The sequence below is a fragment of the Hippoglossus hippoglossus genome, chromosome 15 (assembly GCF_009819705.1).
Source record: "Hippoglossus hippoglossus isolate fHipHip1 chromosome 15, fHipHip1.pri, whole genome shotgun sequence".
NCBI classification, from domain to species: Eukaryota; Metazoa; Chordata; class Actinopteri; order Pleuronectiformes; family Pleuronectidae; genus Hippoglossus; species Hippoglossus hippoglossus.
The window spans coordinates 5713179-5740007 of NC_047165.1; the positions used below are offsets into that span (position 1 = coordinate 5713179).

At 41.8% G+C, this 26829-nt stretch overlaps 1 protein-coding gene across 2 annotated transcripts in view; it reads left to right on the plus strand.

Annotated features, from left to right (window-relative positions):
- The window catches only part of srbd1 (S1 RNA binding domain 1), a 46799-nt gene extending 20585 nt beyond the window's left edge, over positions 1-26214 (plus strand). Inside the window, exons 15-21 of one of the 2 annotated variants that reach the window (XM_034609118.1) lie at positions 4517-4608; positions 7146-7228; positions 16919-17025; positions 18033-18200; positions 18877-19026; positions 24053-24237; positions 25807-26214. In XM_034609118.1, coding sequence (XP_034465009.1) covers positions 4517-4608; positions 7146-7228; positions 16919-17025; positions 18033-18200; positions 18877-19026; positions 24053-24237; positions 25807-26099 — 1078 coding nt within the window. In that variant the 3' untranslated portion in view covers positions 26100-26214. Of the gene's footprint in view, positions 1-4516; positions 4609-7145; positions 7229-16918; positions 17026-18032; positions 18201-18873; positions 19027-24052; positions 24238-25806 lie in introns of both variants that reach the window. The other variant, XM_034609116.1, reaches the window with a different exon arrangement.
- Positions 26215-26829: the final 615 nt, after the last annotated feature.

Consider the following 26829-nt stretch of genomic DNA (forward strand, 5'->3'; position numbering starts at 1 on the left):
AGGCCATGAAATGAGGCAATCTAGTTAAATACAGTCACAAAAAACGACAGATGGAGACATCACACTATAAAGGTGAATCATGTGTGTTTATACAAGTTTTATAACTTGAAACTCATCTAGATGGCAAGTTGTCTTCCTCCATGACTTCATGGTACTGCAGTCTACCTGTGGATAGTATTTTTCATCTCATGCCATATTTGTTTTATATATCTCAGCTAACAACCTGTTAATGCTGCAAAGAAAATTGCAGCTCAGTTAAGTAGATCATTAATTTGACACAAAAGAAAGCATTGCAACTGTGGTATTGTAATTTCAGGTAGGCTATATATTGTACATGTATATCGCATAACTTTAATATTTATAGAACAGCTCAATACTGTATATAGTATTTCTATTTTTATCTTATCTTCTGTTTCTTTTCTTAGTTTTAATTCTTACTACATCCCCTTGGCAGCTGCTCTTTTGTGCTGCTGTGTCAAATTAGAATTTTCTCTATGAGGATCAATAACTCTACATCTATACTTATCTTGGGTGTCAGGGATTTTATAAGATACATTTAAAGAAGGATTAAAAATGTTTTATGTGGTAGATGTATATAAATGACGGCTTTTTCTTTGTGAAACTAAATTTGCCCTCAATATGTTACTTTCACCTCATGTGTGAATATCAGCAACTATGATCAGTATCTCCTCCAGAAGCTGTACGTTCCTGGTTTCTGATGTCAGGTGGTAGTGATGATGATGATGATGATGATATTCCGTGTACCTCAGTAGTGTCATGCACGGCTTCCTCCATTGTATCAAACTCTGCAGTGAACCCATGTGGCCAGTTGGTTGGTATTTGTTACGTCTGTTGTTTCATCGTAGACCTGAACGGAAACTGGAAAAGCTAGAGAATTCTTGCGGTATCCTGCAGTGATTTTTTTTTTTTTTCAAATACAAGAAATCAGCTCTGCGATGGTTCTTCGGGACAAACTGAAGGTTTGGAGCAATTTTTTACTTTGTCTGGTTCCTGTAACTCCGAAGTGCAGCAACCAATTCTCCTTCTGGACGAGGTTTCAGCTCCCTGGGTAATAATTCGATGACCACAAAATTTGCCTGCGTAACATTGTCTGTCAGAGTGTGGTCTTGTGAAAAGCTCCCTGTTGGACACACCAAACTCTGCCAAAGAGCAGTGACTTTATCCAAGTAGCTTTGTCCTTGCAACTAGTCCAGTTCAGCAACATGTTTCCACATGTAGTGCTGCTTGAGATTGGCCTTTTTCATCACTGCGACCACATCCCTGCAGACGCCACGCACACTTTCACTTATTTGCACTGGAATCAACCTGAATTTTTCAATTTTACAGTCGGACAAATGTCATGGTGGTGCTTTTTAAATTCCAAATGGCAAGATTTATTTTTCACTTTCAAGATCTTTCTTGGGCCACATAATTACATACTGTGAAACCAAACATCGCTCTCTTGCATGCTGCTGTGTCACAGCATTGTTCCGTACCAATGTGAACTTCTATGAAAAGTCACATTGATGCCTTTCTCAACTTAGGCTTTGCCGTTTCAGTCAGTTTTTACATCTTAGCTTTTGCCTTAATTTTCTTTTTGGCCCTCCTCTCTTCCCCCCCCCACCCCTCTCCTCTCCACTTTTTGTCCTCTGTATCAGATTAGTTGGTGATATTATTGCCCCTCTTCTTTTCTGACTGATCTGATGAGCTGTTTTAATTTGGATGAGAGACGTGTGTGCCAGAAGGCTATAATGAGGTATCAAAGTGTGTATCCATCTCTTCCAATGTTACGTTTCTTGAGGGGCAGCGGGGGGCCAGTCATGATGTGTGTGTTCGTGTGTCAGGCCCAAGGGTGTGTCTCGGAGACGACCAGCAGGGGAACTGGTAGCCAGTTTGTGACTTTGCCCCAGGATGGGACAGGGCTACAGGCAGGCCGGTGTGTTTTTTGTGTGTGTTTATACATAAAATTAGTAGAGACAAAAGAGTGTGTGAATATATGATGATCTTTTGGGACCATCATGTCATCGCTTTACATCAAGAGCCGACCACCGACTTTATGTGTGTATAAGTGTGTGTGTGTGTGTGTGTGTGTGTGTCCGCACTTTGACCGTCCACCCACTTAAGCCAGAGAGCTGGGGAGCTGACAACCTTCTGTTAGCTGCCAGGACGATGCCCTCACTATGGCGACAGCCATGGACGCTGTGGCAACGAGAGCTCAGAGCTGTATCCATGACAGTGCTGTTACCCAGCTGCCCCAGCGGCAGCCTTAATTAAGTTGGACATGATAGGGGCTGGTGGCCTCTCTTTCTTTTCACTCCCTATTCTCCTCCAGGTTTGCCTGTCCCATCGCTCCTTTTCTTTCTCTCTTTGTCACTGTTTCTTGAACAACTAGCTGGGATGCTGCCACTGTTTCACTTGACCTCCATTGTGCTTGAGTCTCTGAATGAGGGCAGAGAGGGAGGTTTTCTCTCCATGTGAACTAACTGAAGGCCATGTCCATTTGTGCATACGTTAAAGAAAGAGAACTGCATGAGACTGAAGTAGAGGGGATATTTTTGTACAACAATTATATGTATATCTTGTGTATATTACTCAGCGTAAATGAACGTGTGTGTGTGTGCATGTGCTTGTATGTGTGTCAGGTTAATGACCAGCTCCGCGTTGACCTCTTTGAAGGTCATGTGCCACTGCTAGTTAGTGGCGTCACCATGGCGATATGTCAGCTGTCAGAGCGATGGATAAGGAGCTGACAAAAAGAACAGTGGGGTGGAGGAAGGGATGAATGCAGAGGATGGGAAAGAGGGAGCGAGGACAAGTTCATTTAAATGTGATTCTCATCAGAAGGCCTCTGCCACTCCTCATTAACAAGATACTTATAATTGGCAAGGTTGTTCTGGCAAGGTCCAGGCCTCTGGGAGTGTGTGTGTTTGTGTGTGTGAGTGTGTGTGAGGGCCTCACTCTGAGTTTTGCACACAGGGGAGGTGCTGACCCCCTCATCATATTGGTCAGCCCTGAGGAAAAAGCCCCCCTTTCTTCCACCAGTCCTCCCTCTCTCCCTCTCTCCCTCTCTCTCTCTCTCTCTCTCTCTCTCTCTCTCTCTCTCTCTCTCCATTCAGCCGAGAGAGCAGAAGGACTAAACAATACGACAGCTTCAGTCGTACGTCGGCAGCATTAATGCGGGTATCACTGGCTTTGTTGTACCACCATCCTGTCTGTGTTGTGATGGACGATAAGCGCCCTACTTTTAACTGAATACATTAACAAACTAATGTTGCCATGCAGAATTATTTTTATTGTCCAGATCAACATAATCAACACTGAAATTGCCACATGAACTTGAATAATGTTTTTTTTTGTTAAGTTGTCATAAAGCAATAAAATCTTTTATGTATTTTTAAAAGAAAGTTCATGAAGGTGCTTTTAATTTATCTTTTCTTGCTCTGTCAAACTTTTCTTTTTTCCCCCTCACTGTACAGACAACACGATCAAAGATGTTGAGTTTATCCATTGATTTCAATCGCGAGAAAACGTGGATACTCAGACAAAAGTTTCTGTTTTCATCCACCTGAATGTTTTACTGAAATCTGGCTCTATCTTTTTATATTTCAGATGAATTTGAGACGATCATTCTTAATCTTTATTGATTTATTCTTATTTTAAGATTCAGTAAATTGTTTCAGTGCTTGTCCAGTGCCTGATGATTTTTTTTTTACATAAAATATTTTCCGAACAATAAAGATTAAAAACTAGAGACACACTTGGTTCTCTTCACAGTTTGATGCTGTTGCCTGACACTCTGAAGCTGCAGATTTTGCAATGTGACAGTGAGAACTTGACAGTGAATGAGGAAAAACGCATTATAATCTCGTCTCAATAATAGCAGTACACCCCAATGACCTCTAGATGGCAAGAGTGTCACATAAAATGCAAGTGCACTGCAGCGGCTTCCTCACTCAATGTCCTGTACTTAATCACGCACGCACACACACACACACACAGATACATTTAGATTCTGATTGTTATTTAAGTGGGAAAAGGTGGTTTGCAAAATTATCTAAAATAAAACTCAATCATCTTATTCGCTAAACGACCTATTCTGAATCTGAATGTGTTCACCATTCATATTTGCTCACCAAGCCAGTGACTCTTTCATCAAATATTGTAATTGTGATGTTAATGTTTGGGCAGGGCCAGGAATGATTAATGCTATAATGGTGTTAATGTCAGTAATAATAATAGTTAATCTTTCATGACAAAGGGTCAGCCAGATTCTAATAAGGTAGCAAGGCAGTGATTTGCCTAAATAGTCTTTTCATTTTCTCTTTCAAGCAGTAATCACTTTTTTTTGTCTCCCTTCACTCCCATAGATTTTTTCCCTTTGCACCCATGTCTTCCTCATTTTCTCCCCCACTGACCACCCTGCCTCTTATTTCCCACTTCTAGATTAGGGCTCGTCATCTCGTCCTTTTCTTGGTCTCACTGGTTTAATTATTTTTCCTTCCCTTTCTTTCCATAGTATAACCAATGAGGCAGGAGCCTCCATCTATAGTGTGAGTCCTGAGGCCGTCAAAGAGATGCCAGACCTGGACCCCAACCTTAGGAGTGCAGGTACACTTGCAGGGGGAAATATAAATATATATATATACCAAGATGATAACAATAAAAAGAAATACACAATTAAGGTGTAAAGAGTATAAAATAAGATATAAGGGAATAGGAAATATGTGCATTGTAATACAATATGTAAAAATTAAGTATACAGTAAATTCAATAATTCAGTATATAAAACAGCAATTAACTTTCCTCTGAGGGAGAGTCAACATTTTATGTGATGTTCTTGTCTATGGCAAAGTTGCTAGTGTTGTAGAGGACACTGTGCATGGTTGCAGTTATTATATTAATTAATTTACTAAACAGCCACTTATTTCTGTCTATAAAATGTTATCCTGAGTCCAAGGAGAGCTATTCAAATTGTTTTCTACAACTAGCAATCAAAAACCCACAGGTCATTAACTTGTAATGTGTTCGTCTAATCACTTAATTGGCTTAACTGTTCTGTATCTAACTGTTTGATTAGCTACTTACTCTTGCCTAGAGATTTGTTGCCTTCACTTAACAAACTGATGCACGGTAAGAAACGGAAGAAAAGACTTTAAAAAGCAAAGATTCTGCAGGACACAGGGCTCTGTTATACTCCTGTTGGATGTTTGGGTGAAGCAACATGAACAAATGATATTGGAAGTCTGAAACTAAGACGAATAAACAGATGTATCACCATGTACTTTGTATTTTGTAATGGTGAGCAGCCTTAAATTAATTATGTTGAGTAGTCATTTTCATTTCTGTAAAAAAATATAATAGAGTTTTAATTTTATTAGTTTATTTCCACCCTGTTACTGACAAAATACAGTATTGTCACATTATCAGTGAAACTCTGCTGTTCCCTCATGTCTCTCCTCCTCCCCCTCTTTCTCCCACTTGCCACCGCTCCCCTCAACCTCTCCCCACACTACATCGCTAAAACACATAGCAGAACAAAAAAGACTCACTCAGAGTTTCGGAGAACAAATGCTTCCAGCAGACTTCCTCTATAAAAGCCATAAATCACATGAGGCCGGATTATTCCTCACCAGTTTCCTGTGGTCAGCAGCACAGAGAGCCATGAAAAGCCATATTTATACCTCTAATGAAAGCCACGAGGAGAACTACAGCGTTTGACTTTGCATGGGTATTAAGAGCCAGGACGTTACCGTTACGGATTTGGATGTTGTGACAGTGTTTGCGTGCTTCTCCTCTGCAGTGTTTCTGACTCTGTCTATACAAGTGGTAGTAAGCAGGGACCAGGGCAATCTAGGGACACCTGGTGGTTACGGGTAGCATTTCCTCTGCACGCCACGTTCATCCAGTTCTTCAGAGCGATGTGTCTGATCCTGAACGTGTCCTTCCTCTATTACTGATTCCTTCATTGTTCCTGTAGGTCTGTATACGGCTCATAAACTTTCAATAAGCGCTGAGGAGTTATGCTCGACTCCGGCTCCACTCAGCGAGAAAGAGAGAGAGGGATTCTGAGACAGAATAGATGGAAAAGAGTGCTGGAGAGTTTTGGTGGTGCACTGAGTAAGGCCAGGGTTGAAACTCCATCCCTGTCTAAATATTATCTCAGGCAGCCGCCTCGCACCGCAGCCAGAGGAGAGAGAGGAGAGGAAAGCCATTGATTCCAGACATGCTCTCTTACTCTATTACATCCCATCCTCCTTATTCTCTTTGTCTGTCGGTTCCGCCTCGGAGATCCAAGTCTGACATGTTTCATGCGTCGTGCTACCATGTCCACCACTGAACTTCAAACATTCACAAAATGGAGACACACAAAACGCACGAACGCCACTTCACAGAAAGGATGGCGGAAGGAATATATTCCTACATTGCAAATAATGGCAATAACACACCCACAGCAGCAGATCCTTTGTCTGTTACAGGGATTTGAGAGCAGTTGTTAGGTTATGTTGCCCCCCCCCCCCCCCCCCCCCCCCCCCCCCCCCCCCCCCCCCCCCCCCCCCCACTGTGTGTGTGTGTGTGTGTGTGTTGAGGGCTGATGTCATGTATTATGGTGTGTGTGTGAGTGAGTCGGGTTGTTTGTAATTTTTCTCCTTGTCATTGGACCCTGCCAGCACATTCATGGAAAAGACATTTGGCTTCATGAGCAGCAGCAGGCTGAAGCCTTACAGACTCCACCGTTAAAAGCAAACCTTATTTTGATCAACACAGACCATGTGTGTGTTTATTTGTGTGCTACATTTGGCTGCGTGTGCCCGGGTGTGGTTAAATTAGTGGTTTTCAAGGTTCACGTTTCCAGCATCGATCAGGAAACTAAATGACAGGTGCAGGGACTCCAGTAGCCATGACAATTAGGTCTGGCCTCCCCTCAGGCCGGCACGATCACATGCAGACAATTTACATATTTGGTCATTATAAATATTATAGATTTGCATATTTAATAACTCAGATTCAGATAGTTCATCAGGACACAAAATATTGAATCTCTTGAGACAAAATCTCATCCCTGCTTCTTCTCTCTCTCTCTCTCTCTCTCTCTCTGTCTCTCTGTCTCTGTCTCTGTCTCTGTGTGTGTATGTGTGTGTCTACAGTGTCCATTGGAAGACGTGTCCAAGATCCACTAGCTGAGCTTGTGAAGATTGATCCTAAACACATAGGCATCGGAACATACCAGGTAATTGTGTATTCGTTCTTTTTTTCTGTTGAGATGCTTATGTGGGTTAGAGCTTCGTGTCCCTGGGCAGTGGAACATCTGCTGTGACTCCAGTAAAGAGGGCAGTGGACAAGTGGGTGTGTGTGTGTGCAAGAGTGTGTGTTTGAGTGAGAGCATGTACAACAATACACGTGTACACATGAAAAGTAGAATTTTACGTGTATTTTTTTATTTTTCTCTTTATCCTGCCATTTATTCAACAGTTTTACAGCACATTGTAACTAGTGGTCAACCAAATTGGGTTTTCAGACGATGGCGTTTCTATTTTTAGAGCGAAATGACTCAATATATTTAGCTGATATTTTGTTGTCTTTTTAATTTGTTGTACTTTATAGAGTGAAATACAATTCAAACAATGATTGAGACAAAGTAGCCGAACCCCAATAACGATGTGTTGTCTCTGTTTGCTCAAGCAGATCTACTTTCTATTTATTACCGGATTTGTAATTAAAATAATGTTTGTCTGGTCGAGTACGGAAACGTTGCAGCAGCTGCAAAATAAATTGCTGATTGCAAGTTGGACAGTGTGCAGGAGCTTTTTTCCCCTCAATTGAAATAATGTAGACAATAATTAAAAACGCTAAACTACAACTGGTTACTAGGCCCTGGTCTTCTGATACTGTCTTTTGATGTGACTTCGCTATTTCAGGCAGAAACTGGGGCTCGAGGCATTAAGTGAATGCGAGTGAGGATTAAGAGGATTTAACATGAGATAAAGTGGAACAGGTTGAGAGAAGCCCGGCGAGCAGGGAAGTAGATAAACTTGGCGAAGGCCTGTGTCAACAGATGATGTTCAGGATGACAGCAAATTCAATTAATGAAAGTTCAGGCATGACGTATGTTTGGACATTTGTTTTTGCTTGTGTGCTGCTCCATGTGTTCAGATGTGCGTGTGCAGATGAAACAACAGACAGCTCAATGTTGACTTTGCACATGTGTCCGTTTGTGTAGTTGTGTGAGAAAGTGAAGACGGGCATTAGGTCAGTGTGCGTACTGTTTACATCAGCTATCGATGCAGCATTGTTCTCCTCAGATAGTAGATCATGGAAGAAAAGTGTATGAGAGGATGGAAATGGGAACGAATGAGGATGAGGGAGGATGAACGCAGGTTTCCACTCAGATTCTTTCTCTTTAAACATGTTATTTACACATGTCGGTGGAGGAATAGCTTAAAACAAACATAGAATTGTTACAGATAGGATTACTCATGTATGTCATGTCATTTGTGAGTTAATTTATCAGGGTCTTTTGACTTGATGCCCACATAGCTATAGTAAAACATTTTGAAGAATGAAAAGCCTCAACACAGACAGGAAGTTGAGCATAAAGTGTAAGAGTACGGGACAAAGTTCCACAAGTTTTAGTCTGTACCTTTTTGAAGTTGGCGGGTTTTGCATTAATCGACAAAGGCAACAAACATTTGTACTCACACGGATTGTGAGAAATTAAACATTACATTTATTTAAGCATAGGCCTCATGTTTAAATGACATCACATCGTTTGTACAAGCAAAACTCTTTTTTTCATTAATTCTCCAGTTAAGCGCAGTGCACTTCAGATAAATACATTGAGAAATAATGACGCACAGATGTTTGTTTCGCTTGCACAAATGTGCACAAACAATGTAAAAAATCGAATTAGACCCTTTTGAAACCACTTGGGTGTGAATGGGTTGCTCCTGTAGAAGATACTTCATTTCTCAAAACTGGTGCAAGGACGTTTGAATTGAATTAGTTTGATTCATATCCTGATCACACGTGGTGTCATTTGTGGATGTAGCTGCAGAGTGTGCACAAGGTTCAGTAGTTATTTCTACAAACAGAATTCAGTTCATAATCTGTTTGATCATTTTCCTAACTTTTCTCGTACTTGCATGATGTTTCTACAACCTCCGTCCAGTAGAGTCCCCATGTGTTGCTTCTCCCTTTGTTCAAATGGTGATGTCACAGTGAGTGTGTAGTAGCGTCTCCTTTTTTTTATTATATCACCAGTCAGCTGCAAGCACTGAGCAAAGTTGGGGTGGTTATATTTTCATATTGAATATAAATGAAGCGTGAAGTTTCAGCAGCGGCTCTCATACTTCAGCAGCCGAGCTAAAATAATAGTCATATTATCAGACTGCTACTCGTACACGATGCAGCCATTAGTGAATAATCCAGAGGTTCAAGTCAAAGCTTCCAGATCTAGTAAATCATCTTTATTTAATCTTTTTATTTGATAAAACAGGAGCATGATCTGTCATAAGTAAGACAGGTGGGATTAGGAAGAGGAAGGTGGGACCATGAGTCAGTGAAGAAGTGCTGTTCTCCTCATAGAGATGCCAAGGCTATTGAATCATTGGATAACGATGAGAGAGATGAGTTAATGTGCTCGGAGGCTGAGTGACTTTAGGTTTGCAGCCTGTGATGTATTCTATTCATCCGTTTGTGTTAGTTTGTAAATTATCAAACAAGAGAAAAGTGTTTCCTTGTTTCTTTTGAACAAGAAGTTGGATGACATCAAGCTGAGATTTATTTTTTAATTTTTTGGCAATTTGTTAATCCAGAAAGGAAGAACATTTTCAGAAGCCGGCTAAAAACGAATCCCTTATGAAAATGATGGCTGTTCCTTTTTTTGTTTGTTTAATCTTGTGAGGTATTCAATCGGTCCTCCAAGGGACTGAGGGGAAATCGTCTCGATTATAGAGAGGACACTCTCTCAATAGATGACAGATACGCTGGTTGAGATTCATTTGCACTTTTCCTCTGTGTCAAAATATTTTTAACATTTAGCAGCTGAAACTCGGCGGTGTGTCTAAGTACTGTCATTTGTTGGTGTTGGCTGCCAGAGCATCCATTACAGTGTTAACAAGAACAAGAGTCCAGCAGCGTAAAGAAAGAGCCTCAGTGGACAACTGCTCGAGTGGAGAAGAGAAGACGGGGGGTGGAAAGGACAGCAGAGGGGGACAAAAGTCAAAGGAAAAGGGATGGCGATGAGATTTAAGGGTGAGGGGGGGAGAAATGGAGATCTGAGAAAATGAGGAGGTCAGAATGTGGCTGTGCGTGTGCATGTGTGGCTGTTAGGTCACAGGCCCGTTTCTCTCATCATGTCCTGACTGGGCTCTCTGGGGTGCCGGGGGCTCTGCACCTCCCGCTCTCAGATCATGTGACTAGGTCAACAAATGATAATATAACCAGGTAAATAAACTCTGGGTGCTGACAGATATGAGATGGGACATCTCTTTGACCTACATGTGAGTTCACACAAACACACACACACACACACACACACACACACACACACGTGCACACACACATCCCTTTTTAGTGTGTGTCCTTGCGTGTGTGTGTGTGTGTATACGTTTGTGTTGGTGCATGCGTGAATGTAAATGTGTGAGAAAAGTGCGTTCATGCACACTGGTGTTCTTTTGTGTGAGTCGCGGTGTTTTGAGCTTTCTGAGAGTTTAATGGCATTAGACCCAAAAAAGCATAAGGGCAGCTGTAACTCTAGACAGTTGGCACAGCATGCTCCCTCTTTCTATCTCCCTCTGCTGACCGAGTGAGTGACAGCTCTGAGAGAAAGGAGGAAATGAGCTGAGGGCTGAAAAGGTGAGGCCCATTAAATTCAGATTGGACGTAACTATTGGTGTGGGAACTCTGGTTTTCACTGCAGCACCACTGACGGACAGGTCTCGCTGTATGTTGGAGTTTGCCAGATACACGTCTGTTTGAATTGACAATGTTCTTAGTATTTGCTAATATTTGCGGTTTCCTACACATTCAAATTGCCCTGATGGTCTTATACGTTTGAGATTAATTGTATTTAAAGTTCAGAACATCTCAGGATGGGATTCCTTTTATAATTAGACGCTTAGTGGGTGTGGCCTTTGGACGGCTCCTCCATCTGTCAATCAGCTCTTTAGGTTGCTGTGGTCTGTTGACAGCTGAGTAATCCCCAGGGCTGTGAGACTAACTACTGGAAAATACACACAGAGACACACACTGCTGTGTAAGAAAACACTGCCTGCCACCCGGATATTAAAGAAACTGTCAGTCACCTCACCTCTTACAGCTCTCTCCATTCTTTTACAAGAATTTTGACACTCTCGTCCCAATGACTCTTCTCCCTCTGCTTTCCTTTCACGCCATATAATCTATTTTTTAAGCAGCCCAGCTTGTACAGGGACATTCTTTTTTGTAATTTTAGTTGAGTTAATTTAATTTATTTCTGTGTACCCCAAAATAATACACATACCACGAACTAAAAAGGCAGCAGGAAGGAGAAAAATCGTTTCATATATATAACTTAACATAAATGCAGATAGCAATAATTTTTTCTGAGTCACTTAAAATTTCACTTATACATTAATCAATTTAAACCATATATATTACTCAATACGCTTAAATTGACAATTAAAAGCAACATTTTAAATAATTGTGTAAAGAATTCCACAGTTTCACTCACGTCCGCTTCAATGTACGTTCAATGATCTGCCTCAGTTTCTGTTAACGTAAACAGCTTTTATAGGTTTTCAGGTAGCAGCCCGTTTCTGGCTTAACACATAACCAATAATATTTTCAAGTCAGCTAAATCTTTAAGTTTCAACACATGTGACTTATCGCTCTTTTCTGTAATACATACAAGGGTCTAATATTAGTTTTAGTATGCTATGTTATGTAATTACAAAGTGGATAAGGCAGATTTTGGCAGCTGCGACCACCGTAGTTTATTAGAGCCACGGATCAGTGGAGACTGATAACAATATTGATATTTGAGGGTTTCAAAACAAAATGTCAGCCAAAAGTACATATCTTTGGCGTTTCTGTGCTGTGGTTGTTGGCTGACACAGGCCCACACCCACATATTAGTGATTAATCTGCCTCTAAAATAATAAAATATACCTTATTGATACTTGATTGACCGGAGACCACAGGAAAACAAGTGAAGTGAAATGAGGTTTCAGACAGTGTTGAAAAACTGCGCCTGAATTGACGTTTTAACTCGCAGCAAGTGCAAGTGATGTCACTGTCAAACCACGGCCTGTAGTGCTGTCTCTGTGTGTGTCTGTGTGTGTGTGTGTGTGTGTCTGTGTCTGTGTGTGTGTGTGTGTGTGTGTGTGTGTGTGTGTGTGTGTGTGTGTGTGTGTGTGTGTGTGTGTGTGTGTGTCTGCGCTACAGCATGCTTTCATTCCTGAATGGTTGTGCCTACAGGGGAGACAGGAGCAGACAGGAAGGAGAGTGAGAAATGGAGCGTTGACAGTGACTGATGGCTCCTGCCTCTGCGATTTGAGGCGTGGGAAAAACAATCGGGCTCGTACAGATTTGATCCGTGGCAGAAGCTGCCAAACACAATCTGCTACCATTTTAATTATTTTGATTAGGTATGTCCCTGTCTGTCTGTGTCTGTGTCTTTCGATGATGAGTCGGGAGGTGAGATGAGACAGGCTTTGTAATTATGCTGGTATGATAGATTTAAACAGGCTAAATACCACTCTAAACAGTTTGTTTAGAATGGTATTGGTATTTCAGTAATAGATTAGCTGCTGATCTTGGCTAACAAAGTTGTTCTGTAACTATTATGTCATAAAAAAGGCCTAAATTGCTTCAAACCTTTTTCATGTAATTGAATATTTGACTGATTCTAACGTTACTTCATAAATCCTGGTAATTTCACTCTGTCATTTGCACTTCCGGTGCCTTATTGAGCTCTGATTTTCTCATGCTGTGATTTGCAGTCCCTCAGGTAATATGTGTGTGGCTGCGTGTGTGTGACTGTTAGGCAGGAAGCAGAGAAATAGCTATTAAGCATTGTCGGAAAAACATAAATCTATCTCCTCGCTGCCATATCACTTTCAGCTGCTGATTTATAGGTAGTATTTAACGCTGGCATTTAACACATTTAACATGCACATGTGCACACACACACACACACACACACACACACACACACACACACACACACACACACACACACACACTTTATTATAAATAACTATGCATAAATAGAACCAAATATATGGAGCTTAAACTAAGAAACATTAAATGTAAACATAAATGCACATCTTTTCTGCATTGTTTATTCTGTAAGATAAAACGTTTCATATTGATGCTCATCAGCAAACAAAGGTTGATATCAATATCCCTGTGAAAGGCTCATATCAGAATTTTATTGCCCACATTTACAGTATGTGTGTATTTCTGCATCAAAGAAAAGGACATTCATGTTTTTCTTTTTCTCTGTGAAATAACTCACAAAGACGTGTTTTGGTTTTCATTCTGCCCTTCGCGCTCTCTTTCTCACCACTCTCTTTTCCTCCATCTTTCTCTGACTGACGTGTGGTAACTGCAGCATTTAAGTGCTGGAGGTGCAGACAGAAACACTTTGTCTTTTTGGGTGTTTGCTTGGCTGGCTTCAGGTGCTTTCTGGCCAATTCAAACATGACCTTAGGGATCCAGCCCATTGGTTGTGGATGAGTTTGAGGGTTCGGGCAGTGGGACCACGAAATGAGAGAGTGAAGGTGGTTGTGAAAATGGTATCTGTGGGCGAGGTGGATGGGAATCGGTTTGTGGAGGTCTGGTCGTAGAGTAGCAAGACGTTCTAATGTCTATGGGTGTGGTTTGTGGGTGTTGTGCCATTGTGACCTTTAACTTTTGTTCTTAAATATCTCTGTGTCAATATTTAATTAATAAACAAATGGATGGATGGATTGAGAGGTAGAAAGATACAGCAGGACGAGCTCGGTTGGTGCAGGTAGTGTCACTGTTAACTGGGTCGAGCACCATGAGCACTTCTGCTCTCAGGACGTCAGCACAGCGGTGGTGTTTCAGTTGTTTGGCAGGTCTTCATGCGTCTTTCTGCAGAGAGATTGCAAGACACAGTCACAAAGCTTTATAGGTGGATAGTTCAAATGAAGGCCAAGTTTAATGATGGGTGTTGTCCTGCTTAATAGCGTGGATGACTCATGTAATGACTACTGAGTACTAATGGGTCAGAATGTCAACATGACTGAGGCTGGTCTGAACCCATCACAAAATAGTTTATGTTGTTTTTGGCTGATTGTCCTCTTTTCTTTTTAGTTCATCGGAGTTATTCACTTCAAACCTCTAAGACAACTTGCTCTTCCCAGACTCATCTTTTTTAGCCATATAGCTGTTATTACGAATCCATATCACAGAGCTCTGAGCTTCTGTTGGTTGTTTTTGCTTCTCACCTCGTATGGCACAGAACTTGTCTTTTAGCAAATCATTATAGAATCATTAGCAATCATTTAGCAACATGATTTGTACTTTAAAGCACATTTCATTGTAAATATATTTTTGTTGATAGTAACAGTAGAGGTACATGCACAACTGAAAAGATAAAGTGTTGTCAACATTAATTACACGGTTATATTCAATAAAATACTTTGTGTGGAGGCTTTGCTTAAAGAAAAGTGCTTCATAAACCCTGTTTCCTAATGAGCAAAGATTGTGCAGCGATCTGTTGTTGTTAGTGTTCGTCTCCTCAAGTTTTTATCTTTCCCCCTTTAATTTTCGTATTAATTGGATTGAAAGGAATACTGCCAGACGTGAAAGTTTCAGTTATGTACTGTAGTGCACATGCCGCATCTGTGTCAACAATCGCAATACCTGAAATCCTCTAGTGCTGCTCCCACCTCTATAAGGTTTCAATTAGAATTTGAGAACATATTCATCGGGGTTTTACTGCAGGTTAAAAATCACGCTTCCTCGCACACCTCCACCTTTCTCACGTGAAAACATCATTCTCCGGTGTGACATTACAGGTGATTTCCTCTCTCTTTCTTCCCTCTACCGTCGTCTCTCACCTTTCCCACATGTCCTCATCGGAAGTCATAAATCTTTCAGTCCCACTTTAATGGGAGCTTCTTATTGTTTGGAAAGTTATTTTTACTGTCTCCAAAAATGCCTGCGGCTGTCGAGTCTCAGCGCTCTCACCCAGAATCAGGCAGCAGGTCACTGAAGGAGTCACCAGGGTTTCTTTGCTTCGCTGTCTCTGTCTCTGTTACTACTTCCTCTCTTTATCTGTTATCCCATCTCTGCTTAATGACGCATTACTTATCGTCCTGCTTACTGCAGGCGAGGATTAAACTCACTGTTAATATGCTAATGCTAGTTTTACAGTTGATTTAAGGAGGAGCTTGCCAACAGGATGAGCAACAATGAAACCTGAGCTCGTTATATTCAGCAATTAACATTAATTAAATAAAGCAATAAATAGTATGTTGATCCAGGCATTTAGAAATGTCAACAGCATGCAGATCATTTATTTAGTTTAAAGTACCAGTATTTTCTTTTTTTATAGGAGTGGAGCTGTCGTCATTAGACATGTGGCACTTACCTTTTTGAAGGAGCTTGTTCATAGAACTTTTATACTCTTCAGGATAATATTACCCAGGCAGCCAGTTTGGGTCCCGAGTGGTTATCCATTATTCATTTTCTTTTTATCTATGTGTAATGTTAGAGCGTATTGAGCATTGTGATTTTTTATTTTTTGCATTACAGTAGCATGTGAGCCTCTCTGTCCTCATCTGTCCTCATCCGTCCCATTGTCCTGTTACTGCTGACAGAGAAGGGTGCGTTGGCTTGTTATCTGTTTACAAGTAAAGGTTTGTTCAGAGCGCGATCATGTTACAGCAGAAACCCATGATAGTCCCGGTCAGGTTCACACAAACACACGCACAACAGTAGTGTAGCTCAGTGAGTGTTGTGTGATCCTCCAGCAGTCAGGCTTCAGCAGAACTGTCTTTTGGCCCCATCCTGCCTAATATCTGAAATATTATTTGTGGTTATTTTAAGTACTGCCCATTTTAATATTCACACAAATCATTTATTGCTTTATATTATGTCTCTCCTGGCTCTTTTTTTAGGTTTACATTTTGATATATTTTACATTTATATTTTATTTGATATCAATTATTCGTTCCATACTAAGTAGATTCAAAAATTTAAGTGGCCTTGATTATACTGAGAAACATTTTTGGTTTATGGATTTTCTGGTTTAACAAAATCATTTGTTAGTAGCCAAAAAAGTTAGACCTTCGAGTTTCCTTTCTTTTTTTGTGTTGCCCAATTTACTAACAAACCAACATCAGGACAAGGAGGGAATGAAATATTCATAATTACTGCAATTGAATGAAATACACTCTCTCCTCCTCTAATCTCCTCTCTCCTCCTCTAATCTCATCTCCTCTAATCTCATCTCCTCTAATCTCATCTCCTCTCCTCTCTATTAGGAAAAAGACTCTAGCCCCTTTAGAGAATATGTCCTGATAGTGTTTGATTGGCTGGTGGTTGAGAAGTGTGAAGAGTTCATTTGGAGTGTCTTGATGGACAGCGAGCTACAGAGAGAGAGAGAGAGAGATCGCTGCCAAACTAAACAGTCACTCTCTCTCTTCCTTTCTGCGCCCCCTCTGTCCGTCAATCAGCTCTCTCTTTCACGGTTCCTCTCTTTGCCTCTTACTCTCTGAACTACTTGTCAATTAACCCCCCTTCCTCTCTGTGTGTTATTATTTTTTTTGCTAACTCTTTGCTGTAGTAGACAGATTCAATATAACTAATACAAATCTTGTAACTAGCGTTTTGCAAATTGTGTGTGAGCTCCCTTTCTTAAAAATGTGTAATAAAATGTGGTTTTCTGAATGTGTGTTTGTAGCATGATGTGTCAGCCGGAGCTCTGAAGGCAGCGCTGGACGGCGTGGTGCAGGAGTGTGTGAGCTTCGTGGGAGTGGACATCAACATCTGCTCCGAGATCCTGATGAGGTAAAGGCAGTGCATACAGACGTGTGTATATATACGTCCTCATAAGCAAGTGCACGTGTTACACCTGAGCACTTTCTCCTCCTCACACGCACACGCACACTAATTGTGAGATGAATAGGGCTCAGACCTCTGACATACTTTCCCTCAGCAGTCACAACATGGCAAAGCTTCATTCACACTTGGGCACAGACGAATGCTCGATACACACACACACGTACAGATGTCCCGCCAGCTTTCTGTTTAGACTAATGCTTCACACCCTGGCCTGGCTTACTGGGCTGACTGGAATCAACAGAGGGGATTAGGCAAGGTACACACACACACACACACTCATGCAGAGAAGGAAACGTTTACATACATGTAATCGTTTAGTTACAAATATATCTGGCAGAATACTGTACACACACATATTTACCATGAAATGTACAGGACAAGCACAGGAAGTCCTCAAATTTGATATACACACGCACGCTTCATACAAACGGTGTGAAACGAGCTGGCATCAGCTGCAGGGCAGGCATCAGGTCATCTGTTTACCTGTCTGCTCTGCAAGTGAGCTTTTTCCACTCCTGCCAGAAGTCATGCTACACACTCACACACACATTAAACACACTTAGACGTGTTGATGACTGAGGTATTATGTGGAGTGTTGACATAGCGATGTGTTTTAGCATTGGTGAGTCACCGCGGACATTAACAGAGTCGACCTAATTGAGTTTTAAATCACCTCTCGTCTTTGCTCGGCCAAAACGGGACAAATACACTCACTAAATATTGGCTCACGTGTGTCTCTTGTGACTGTTGGTCCTGCTTCGCCTGAAGTGCCAGGTCACGGTCTGTTAACTCTGCTGTTTTTGTTTGTATATGGTAGAACTCTTGTGTGGACAGTGTGTGAAGCAAATGTTTCAGAGCTGTGTGTTATTAGTATTTTTGTAGATATCTTGACACTAAACTTTAGTTGTAGTGTTTTCTTACAGTAGCATCCGACGTCTGCTTTGTCTCCCCAGGCATGTGGCAGGCCTGAATGTGGGCCGGGCGAAAAGTATAGCCGAGTGGAGAGAGCAGAAAGGTCCCTTCATCAACAGGGAGCAGCTCAAACTGGTCAAAGGCATGGGGCCCAAGACCTTCCAGCAGTGTGCCGGCTTCATTAGGATCAACCCACAGACCCTACACAGGTACATATTCACGTGTGTATGAGACGGGCACATTATGATTAATCCCAGATCACTGAGATCAGACGGGCGTTTGTGTTATGTTCGGTTTTATGAACTGTTTTAATTGCTCTGCTTTTAATTCCCATTTTTGTTCTATTAAGCGCTTTATGACTCTTAAGAAAAATGCTATGTAAATAAAGTTTATCACGATTATATTATTAATATCATGTAAAGATCTATAGACGGGTTCAGTGTCATTGACACTATGCATTACAGGTTTTCATGCAGGTGTAGCTCTGTCCATGCTATGATGAGGAACAGAGGTACAAAAATAAAGAGCAAATTTCATTGATCCCATCAAAGTATTAATAACACAATTCATGTTTCATGTACATTATATAAAGAAGGTGGGGAGAGTAGTTGTTATTTCTGGTGGCGTGAGGTAGAATAAAGGAAATTCTTTAGAAACTATGCCTGTTATTTTAGATCTCCCTGTGAACGGTTTAATTTATTAATGCTGAGTCTTAATTAGAGTCTAGGGTAGAGTCAAAATACAACTTGCCAAACAACCTGCAAGACCAGATACAGATACTCTTTTCAGAATTTGGTGATACGAATTTGTATCTTTTTTTAAATCCAGGCTATGTAAGACTTGTATTTCCTCATAGATTCAAAATCCTTTTTGTTTTCCAAACAGTTTGAAAACCTCACCTCACCCTGAACCATCAGTGCCAGAGAAACCAGCGGCCAAGAAGGGCAAAGGAAAGACTTCAGTCAATGTATCAACCTCATTTAACCCTCTGGACCAGACCTGTATTCACCCCGAGTCCTACCATGTGGCACAAAGGTATAGTACGCACACACACACACACACACACACACACACACACACACACACACACACACACACACACCACCCCACCCCATCGGCAGGAGCGTGTTTGGGCTGAGATGGAGTTGATTTTGACACCGTCTCATGTGGGGCTGGTTACAGTGGTGGAGGACTCTGATTTGATTTACACAGACATGGGATACAAGAGAGGAGGTGTTGGCTGTGTGTGTCCTCGTGTGAGAAATGATTGTTAGCGCTGCCGATGCTGATATCAAAAGCACATTGAACATCCACCCGGGACTTCTGTGTCCTTTGTGTGTGAGAGCAGGACTGACAGACAGAGAAAGAGGGCGGGCCTTCTCTTATACAGCTGTAGTCACTCAACTGTGTTTAGTCTACATAAGTTCTGACACTAGTGGTTCTAAGCATCGCTCTAATGGGCTCAGAACATGTGTGTGAGTGGACGTGTCTCTGTGTGCTCATGTGAAGATGGATCGCTGCTGCTTGTATGAAACCCTGTTTTTTTGCCCATGGCCATCATTTTTTACTTCAGCATTTTTTACTTGTCCTCTTTTACACCAACAGTACATGAACACACATCTTTTACTCCATATTCACACAACTTATTGTCTGGGAAGGCATCAGTCTCGATTGTCTCCATCCTTCCATCCATCCCTCTATCATTCTCTGTTCCCCTGTTAACTGACAGCTGGTAAATTTACAGTTTTCTTATTTTAATCAAAGATCTTTTAAAGAAATCCTGATGCAACATTTACATTAGTATAGGAATGTATTAATAAAATGTAATCAGGGACAGTGAAAATGACTGTACACTCCAAGTCTCCTTTTTCTCTTGAGTGTTTTAGATTTTTGTTTCATTTCGTAGCAGAAAATACTTTTCAGCTGCTTTATTTGTTCACTAAATATCCAACATTTAGTCAAGTAGGTGGCACGACACTAGAAAGTTCAATCTGATGTTCATTTCTCAGTCGTGCGACTTGTGTCTTTACCCTCTCCAGCTTCATAATTAAATCTGACTCCTGTTTCTCACCACTCTACTTATCTTTCTCAGCTTCTACATTTTTTCCTACCGTCCAGAACTCTTAACCCCGTGTCGGAAAATGCTGTATTCTTTGTTTTGACTAGCTTCTAATCCCTGTCTGGGAATCTACTCAATTCACTGCTGATTAATATCTCACTTGATACACATATTTAGTGATGGTCTCATTTTTTTACAAGGCTATGCAGAATTTGAGAGATGTGTGTGTGTGTATATATATATTTTTTTAAACCTCTCAAAGCACGTGTTGTGGTTTCACAGTAAGTCACGTTCCGCTGTTAATGTTAACGACGTTGGACGACGGGAAAAGCCGCGCATGTCAGCACTTGCTCTTCCTAGGAATTTTGAAAGCCTTGTTTAGTTTTGATACAGTGGAAAATGAATCACCTGATACTTGAAATCTGGGGGGATTTCCCGCCTCTGCACAATAGACCATCCAGCTTCGTGAGTGTGTAGTTGAGTCTGATTTGTGCTGTCTCCTAAAAAAAAGTCCTCAGATTACAGCTGTGATGTTTAGGCTTTGATTCACATGTTTGAGTTTTGTTGTCATTCATTTAAAGTGATGGTTTAATTTGGATCTAGACGGGTGGTGGGAGAGCTCATACCTCCATCAAGGCAACAAAGCCCTATCTCACCATGTTCAAGAAAGTGTGTGGGGGGTAATCCTGGATTCGCTCCAAACTTTAATGGGTTCTTGCTCTGACATTGTGACACCCTACCCCCAAACCTTGTGGAAATTAGTTGTGTAGCTTTTGCACAATCCTGCTAAACAGATAAACAAACAAAACAATGAAAACGCAACCTCCTTGGTGAAGGTGATAACAATATATCATTGTACTTAACATTTGAATGGGTTTCCACTCCACTACCAGTTTTAGTGTCATGTATTTTTATCTGTTAACTCTACATTTTGAAAGTGAATCTTCTTCCGTATAGTCAATAATTAGTAAGTCATCTCTTTAAATTAAAAACTCAAATTGGGTATAGAGCTTTAGGTTTGAGGACCTTTTTTCACGTCCTCACGAACAACAGCTCAGGACAGGAGGTCTGGAGCGAGGATTGTGAAGGAATGTGTGTGTGTGTACGTGTGTGTGTGTGTGTGCGTCTTTATGGTTTATAAGGAATATCATGTTCATCACATTAGAGAAACTGGATCCTCCATCACTGCTCCCAGCCCACACATCATCTCCTCTTTGTAACCATATACCACCACACACACACACACACACACACACACACACACACACACACACACACACACACACACGCAAGAACACAAAGGCATAGACACAATTTGTCCACCTTTGTTTCAGAACTGGTATGATTTGTTTGATTAAAGCAAAAACTATCTGCAGTGAAGATTTTCTGTAAAGAATGTTAATAATCAGAGGAACACAATCCAGACTATTTCACATCAAAATATCAATGAAGTGTATTGTATTACTCTGGGGGGGGGGTCCACTCTGTGATGAATATTTCCCTGATATGTAACAGTTGGGGCCCAATATCTTTATAATACGAGTCAGAATAGGTTCTTGCTGTGGGCCTGGATAAAATCTATATCCAAGCCCACCCAACCCCACATTCACACAGTCACACACACGTACACACACACTGTGTTGGTCATAATTATATGAGTATGAACCCGACAGTGGTGTGGGCCCCTAGACTCCTGGTACCCCTTAAATACTAACATACAGCCCTGAAAAATGAGATGGGGCGCACGCACACACGCACACACACACAGACACGCACACACAGACACATACACACCTGGAAATATAACCCACCATCCACCAAAAGCATTGTAAGATTTAGAACCAGGCTCTCCTCTCCTCCTTCCTCTCCGCTCCCCCTCACCTCTACCTCTCTGTTCCTCTCCCTCTCACAGATTTTGTCACTGAGGTTGTTTTGACTGGACTTTGAATGGTTTCAGTGTTGGTGGAAAGAAGCTTGTTATTCTGGCTCAACATATATGGACAATATTTTAACCTGGTGCAAGCCACAGTTTCAAAATTTCCAATAATATGATTAGTCTCTATCGAAGAAATTAAACTTGAAGTATACTTCAGCTTGTTGTAACTTGGTAGAAGAACAACACCCTCCTGAAGTACATTTTATACGCTAGTAATGTTAAATATGAACATCCTTTTGCCTTTACTAAAAATGTGTCTACCCCCTGTCTCCAAGCTTTACTTTTATTTATGTATATATAAGTTTTTGAAACAGTAGAGAAAGACAGGAAATATTTTGTGTCAGAGAAAGGAAGAGGGATGACCCTCAACAAAAGGTCCACGGCTGGATACAAACTCAGAGGAGTTATGTGGTTTGTGTCTCAGACCTCCAGGCCACCAAGGCACAAATATTTCTTTCCCTGTAAAGAGATATATTTGGTTGGAAAGCCGAGAAGCCTGCAGGGAGCCACAGGAGAGAAGATCCTTGTGTTAGGCAGACGTCCATTTTGGTCTAAAAGGTGTTGTTTCCTCACCACTGAGCCATTCCTGGCACATACTTAGCTTCTATTTTGTACCGATCTGGCTCGCTGGTGTTGAGGGATTGATTCTGTTTGTCTCCTTCTCCTGGACGCGAGATGCTGACCCCGCTGGCAGGGGGCCTCTCTCTGCTCACAGCTGTCTCATACATAGTTTGTACACAAGCCGTGTCGTGTTACATCCGCACTGTCCCAGCCAGTGCCAAACGAGCATCTCCGAACAACACATTGTATGAATCAACTTTGTGTGTAGGTTCCTGTGTGTGTGTCCACCTGTTCTGTCCATCATGGGGTGGGTGGGGGGGGGGACAGCTGCGGAGTCTGCTTGGCGTCAAGCTTCCAGTGAGCGACATCCATCACGGTCGCTACCCAGCTGGTGCGCACATGAATGCATGCATAGAAGCAAATGCGATCACATCTATCACCAACTCTGGAAAGTGCCTACTGTAAATAACTTATACGGAGTGCACATTACACACACACTCAACACACATCCTATATTTTTCCATATTTGTAACTCTGGCTCCCTTTGCCAGTTTATTACCAAGTCTGTTTTGATTGTCGACCAGCTAATTAGTTTGGATTTAATTCTCGGGGCTCTGTGCATTTTAAGTGGTGCAGCCTGACTGACCGTCTAGACGTTATGGAGGTGGAACATCCTGCTAGAATAAAGTAATGTAAGGAGATTTTTTTTCCCCAAGCAGTTGACGGACGGACAAACAGTCCAACCTCAGCAAAGTGGAGGCACTTTCTTGAGACAAGGTGTTGGGGCGTTTACAGCCCACTGTGGATTTATCTGATTTACTAGCGGGTAAAAATAAATGTGTGTGTTTTTCAGAACAGAAAGCCAGGTCTCTGCAGCTCCTGACATTCTGTGTAATTACTCTTACACCTTCCTCCTGCCCCTCTCACTTTACCTGCATTAGCTTTTCTTTCCCTCCTTCCTGTTACTTAGCTTCTCCTCTTTTTTGGACTGTTGTACTATTCTTTTCCTCATAATTCTTCTCAGTCTGTCATCACTTTCCGCCTTCCCTACATCCCCTTCCCCCTTCCTCCTCTGACTACATCCCCCTATAGGCCCAGTTCTCTCCCGCAGAGTGTAGAGGGTTGACCATACTTTCCGAGTTGTGTGTCAGCTGAGAGTTGCGAACTCATTCCAGTCGTACGTTCACGCTCCGCTGTTCCATTTATACTAAAATGAGGGTCCGGGATTGGTCTGGCATTCCAGGCATGCGTACCTGACCCCGTATTACACAGAAAGTGTCAAACAACAAAATATACATACATAATATATATAATGTACCTGGACCATCCACAGTTGAAGTGTACAGTCACAAATTTTGGGTTGCATGGATGGATGACAACATTTATGCCACAAGGAAACCCCAGATGTAGACACTATGAATCCCCCTTTAAAGATGTTTCTCTCTTGTTTAGTGTTTTTGTAGATTTAAAAGTTGAGTTTTCCCACATATCGTCCCTCTCTATAGATTTCTGTCCTTCGTGGGTGGGAGCGCAGACCAGATTGGCACCGCGGGCCTGCGACAGTGTGTGGAGAGCAAGGTTAAGACCAGCAGTGCCGAGGAACTGGCCCGGACACTGGACACCACATCCGAGACCCTCAAGCTCATCATGGACGGCCTCACGCAGCCCCCTGGGTTTGACATACGACAGAGTAAGTCTCCCGCCAATCACAGCAGCACGTACATACTGACCTCAACTCATTTTATGTGACACAGAAACACAAACAAGAATATAATGAACATTTCGAAAAAACGATATTCATCCATGTAAACTCAACATCTACATAACACTGTCTTGTAACGGTTTGATATACGAGGTTGTGAGAAGAATTTAACAGTGTTGCTTTCTGCTTTTGCACATTCAAACTATCCATGTTTTTCATCATATGAAATTTCATAGACACTCGTAAAAGTGAGAGCAACCTCGCAGCCACAGTAACTTCTCTTAGTCTCTCGTCTTTCCTTCATAATGTTCTTTGCAGGTCCCCGCTGACTGATAGAAACTTGTATCTGACTGGTTTGCTGGTTACAACACACCCACGGACTCGCCTTGTGCCTTTCTTATAATAGGCACATCTTGGCCGTGTAACTTGATAGGAACTGACAGTGCTGCGGCTTCCTCCCCGTGGCCCGACAACACCAGCACTGTGTTTCTGACAGGGTGTGATGGGTCCAGCAGACAGTGTTGTTGGACAGAATATCTTCACAGAGACACAAATACACAAAAGACCTCTGTTTTTCTCCTTAATCACATGCTCCTGAGTCTGGGCACACATAAATATAGCAATAAAATCATAAACAGTCACAAGCATTTCGATTTTTCAGCAAGTGTAGCTGTGGCTCAGGTTCTTTTTCTGAAACATGTTTGTCACATCATTCACCCTATTTTCTTTTCCCTGTCCACTTTCTGGAAAAAGATGAAATATAAAAGCCTTTAGCTCAGAGTATAGTATAAATACTGTATAATATAGAAACTTGCACTTTAATTGTGTACTCGCTGATTCAGGAAGCAAAAATAATCTACAAATATAAACTATTGGACAGGGCTTCTTGACATTTTCTCAATTAAGTAAAAAATGGAAAGTGGGAAAATACTGTTGCAAATTAGGTAGAATAATGAAGTTCGGTCTGTGTTGTCCGTTTCCATACAGTTTCATATGCAGGGGAACAAAGTACAGCCTGGATACCAAGTCACTGCGAGCGAGCTCCTTTTTAAAATTAAGGAACGCAGCTTGGAGGTTCATTCTCAGGTTGGCCCTATTCGGTTGCAGCACACTATGCTTGGCCTCCGAGCCGATGCTCAGCTGAGTAAACAGATGGGCCGAGACTACCGCATGAAATCAGTGCTGTGGGGAGGATAATTGGACCGGACTATTTCCTGGGGCGCGAGCCTTCCTTGTTTGTGTTAATGCTACAGAGAGGAAAAAGTTCTCTCATGCGCCGGGCCCAGTGGAAAGTGGGGTAGGACAGAATGCAGAGAAACGTGGAAGTATGTAGACACAAGTATTTGGTTACCGCCTGAAATGTAATACCTGTTTGTCATTTCTACCCCCCCCCCACCCCCCACCCCACGCCACTTTCGTGCGTCCCCATTTCCCGGTTCTCTTCCCAAACATTGTTGCAAGCTGCAACTCATACTTGACTTTGTCATAGGTCTTCCTGCCTCACTGTCATCTGGCCACCTCATCTTTTTGATATTGTCTCTCTCTTGTCTTTGCCAGATTTTGGGCAGGCGGACTTCAAGCGGGGCATTGTGTCCATGAGTGATCTGCGGGTGGGTGCGGTGCTGACGGGCCGGGTGGACAACACTGCTCTGTTCGGGGCTTTTGTAGATATTGGCGTGGGTCGCTCAGGCCTCATCCATAAGAGCAACATCACGCTGGACAAGCTGCCTATGAGCCAGCGCCGCCGCAGCCTTGCTCTGGGACCTGGAGAGCGGGTGGAGGTCCGGGTCCTGAACGTGGACCCTCAGAGGGGACGCATCGGCCTGGACCTGATCAGGGTTCTAGAATAAATGAATTCATATTCATTATTGACATTCTGTACCTGCATTTGACTTTTGACTGGGAATCACACACGGACCTGCAGATAACTTCATGATGATGACAGTGACGGTTATTCTTGGTTCTCACAATATTCATTCTGCAGTTCTTGCTAAATGGTTCATTTAAAGACTGTTTGTAAGTGTTCAATTCAAACAGTAGTTACAGTTGCCATGTTAATGGCTTGGAAACCTGAAGTTATTCCCTCAGGTTGCACTCTCAGCCTGAGTATTACTACCTGTGCATTGTTGACTTAGTGTTTTATGATACTGAACACTAAACTTTATTCCTTAATTTAGGGCTTCACCCTCTGGTAGGGGTCCACACACTGTCGGTCAGATGCCATGAAACCCATTTAATTTGCACTTTAGCAGAACAGTGCTAATAACTGCGTAGTTTATTATGTTTCAAATATGAAATGATACTTAGATATTATCAACATGCTGTAATAGATCATTGGAAATTGTTTTGTTTTGTTCTGTTGTTTACAGTTCAATAAAAAGATACATTTTTGGGTTTGTGTTATTCAAAGCACATGTCACAGTCATTGTGGAAACTTGAACAAATCATCCGAGGGACACAACATATACATCAAAGTATTTGTTATATACCTTTTTTTAATTATTTTTCTTGTGCACTAAATGTTGTGATCTACTTCGCACTGGAGAGGACGGGTGGTGTAGGATGGAAAAGATGGAGGAT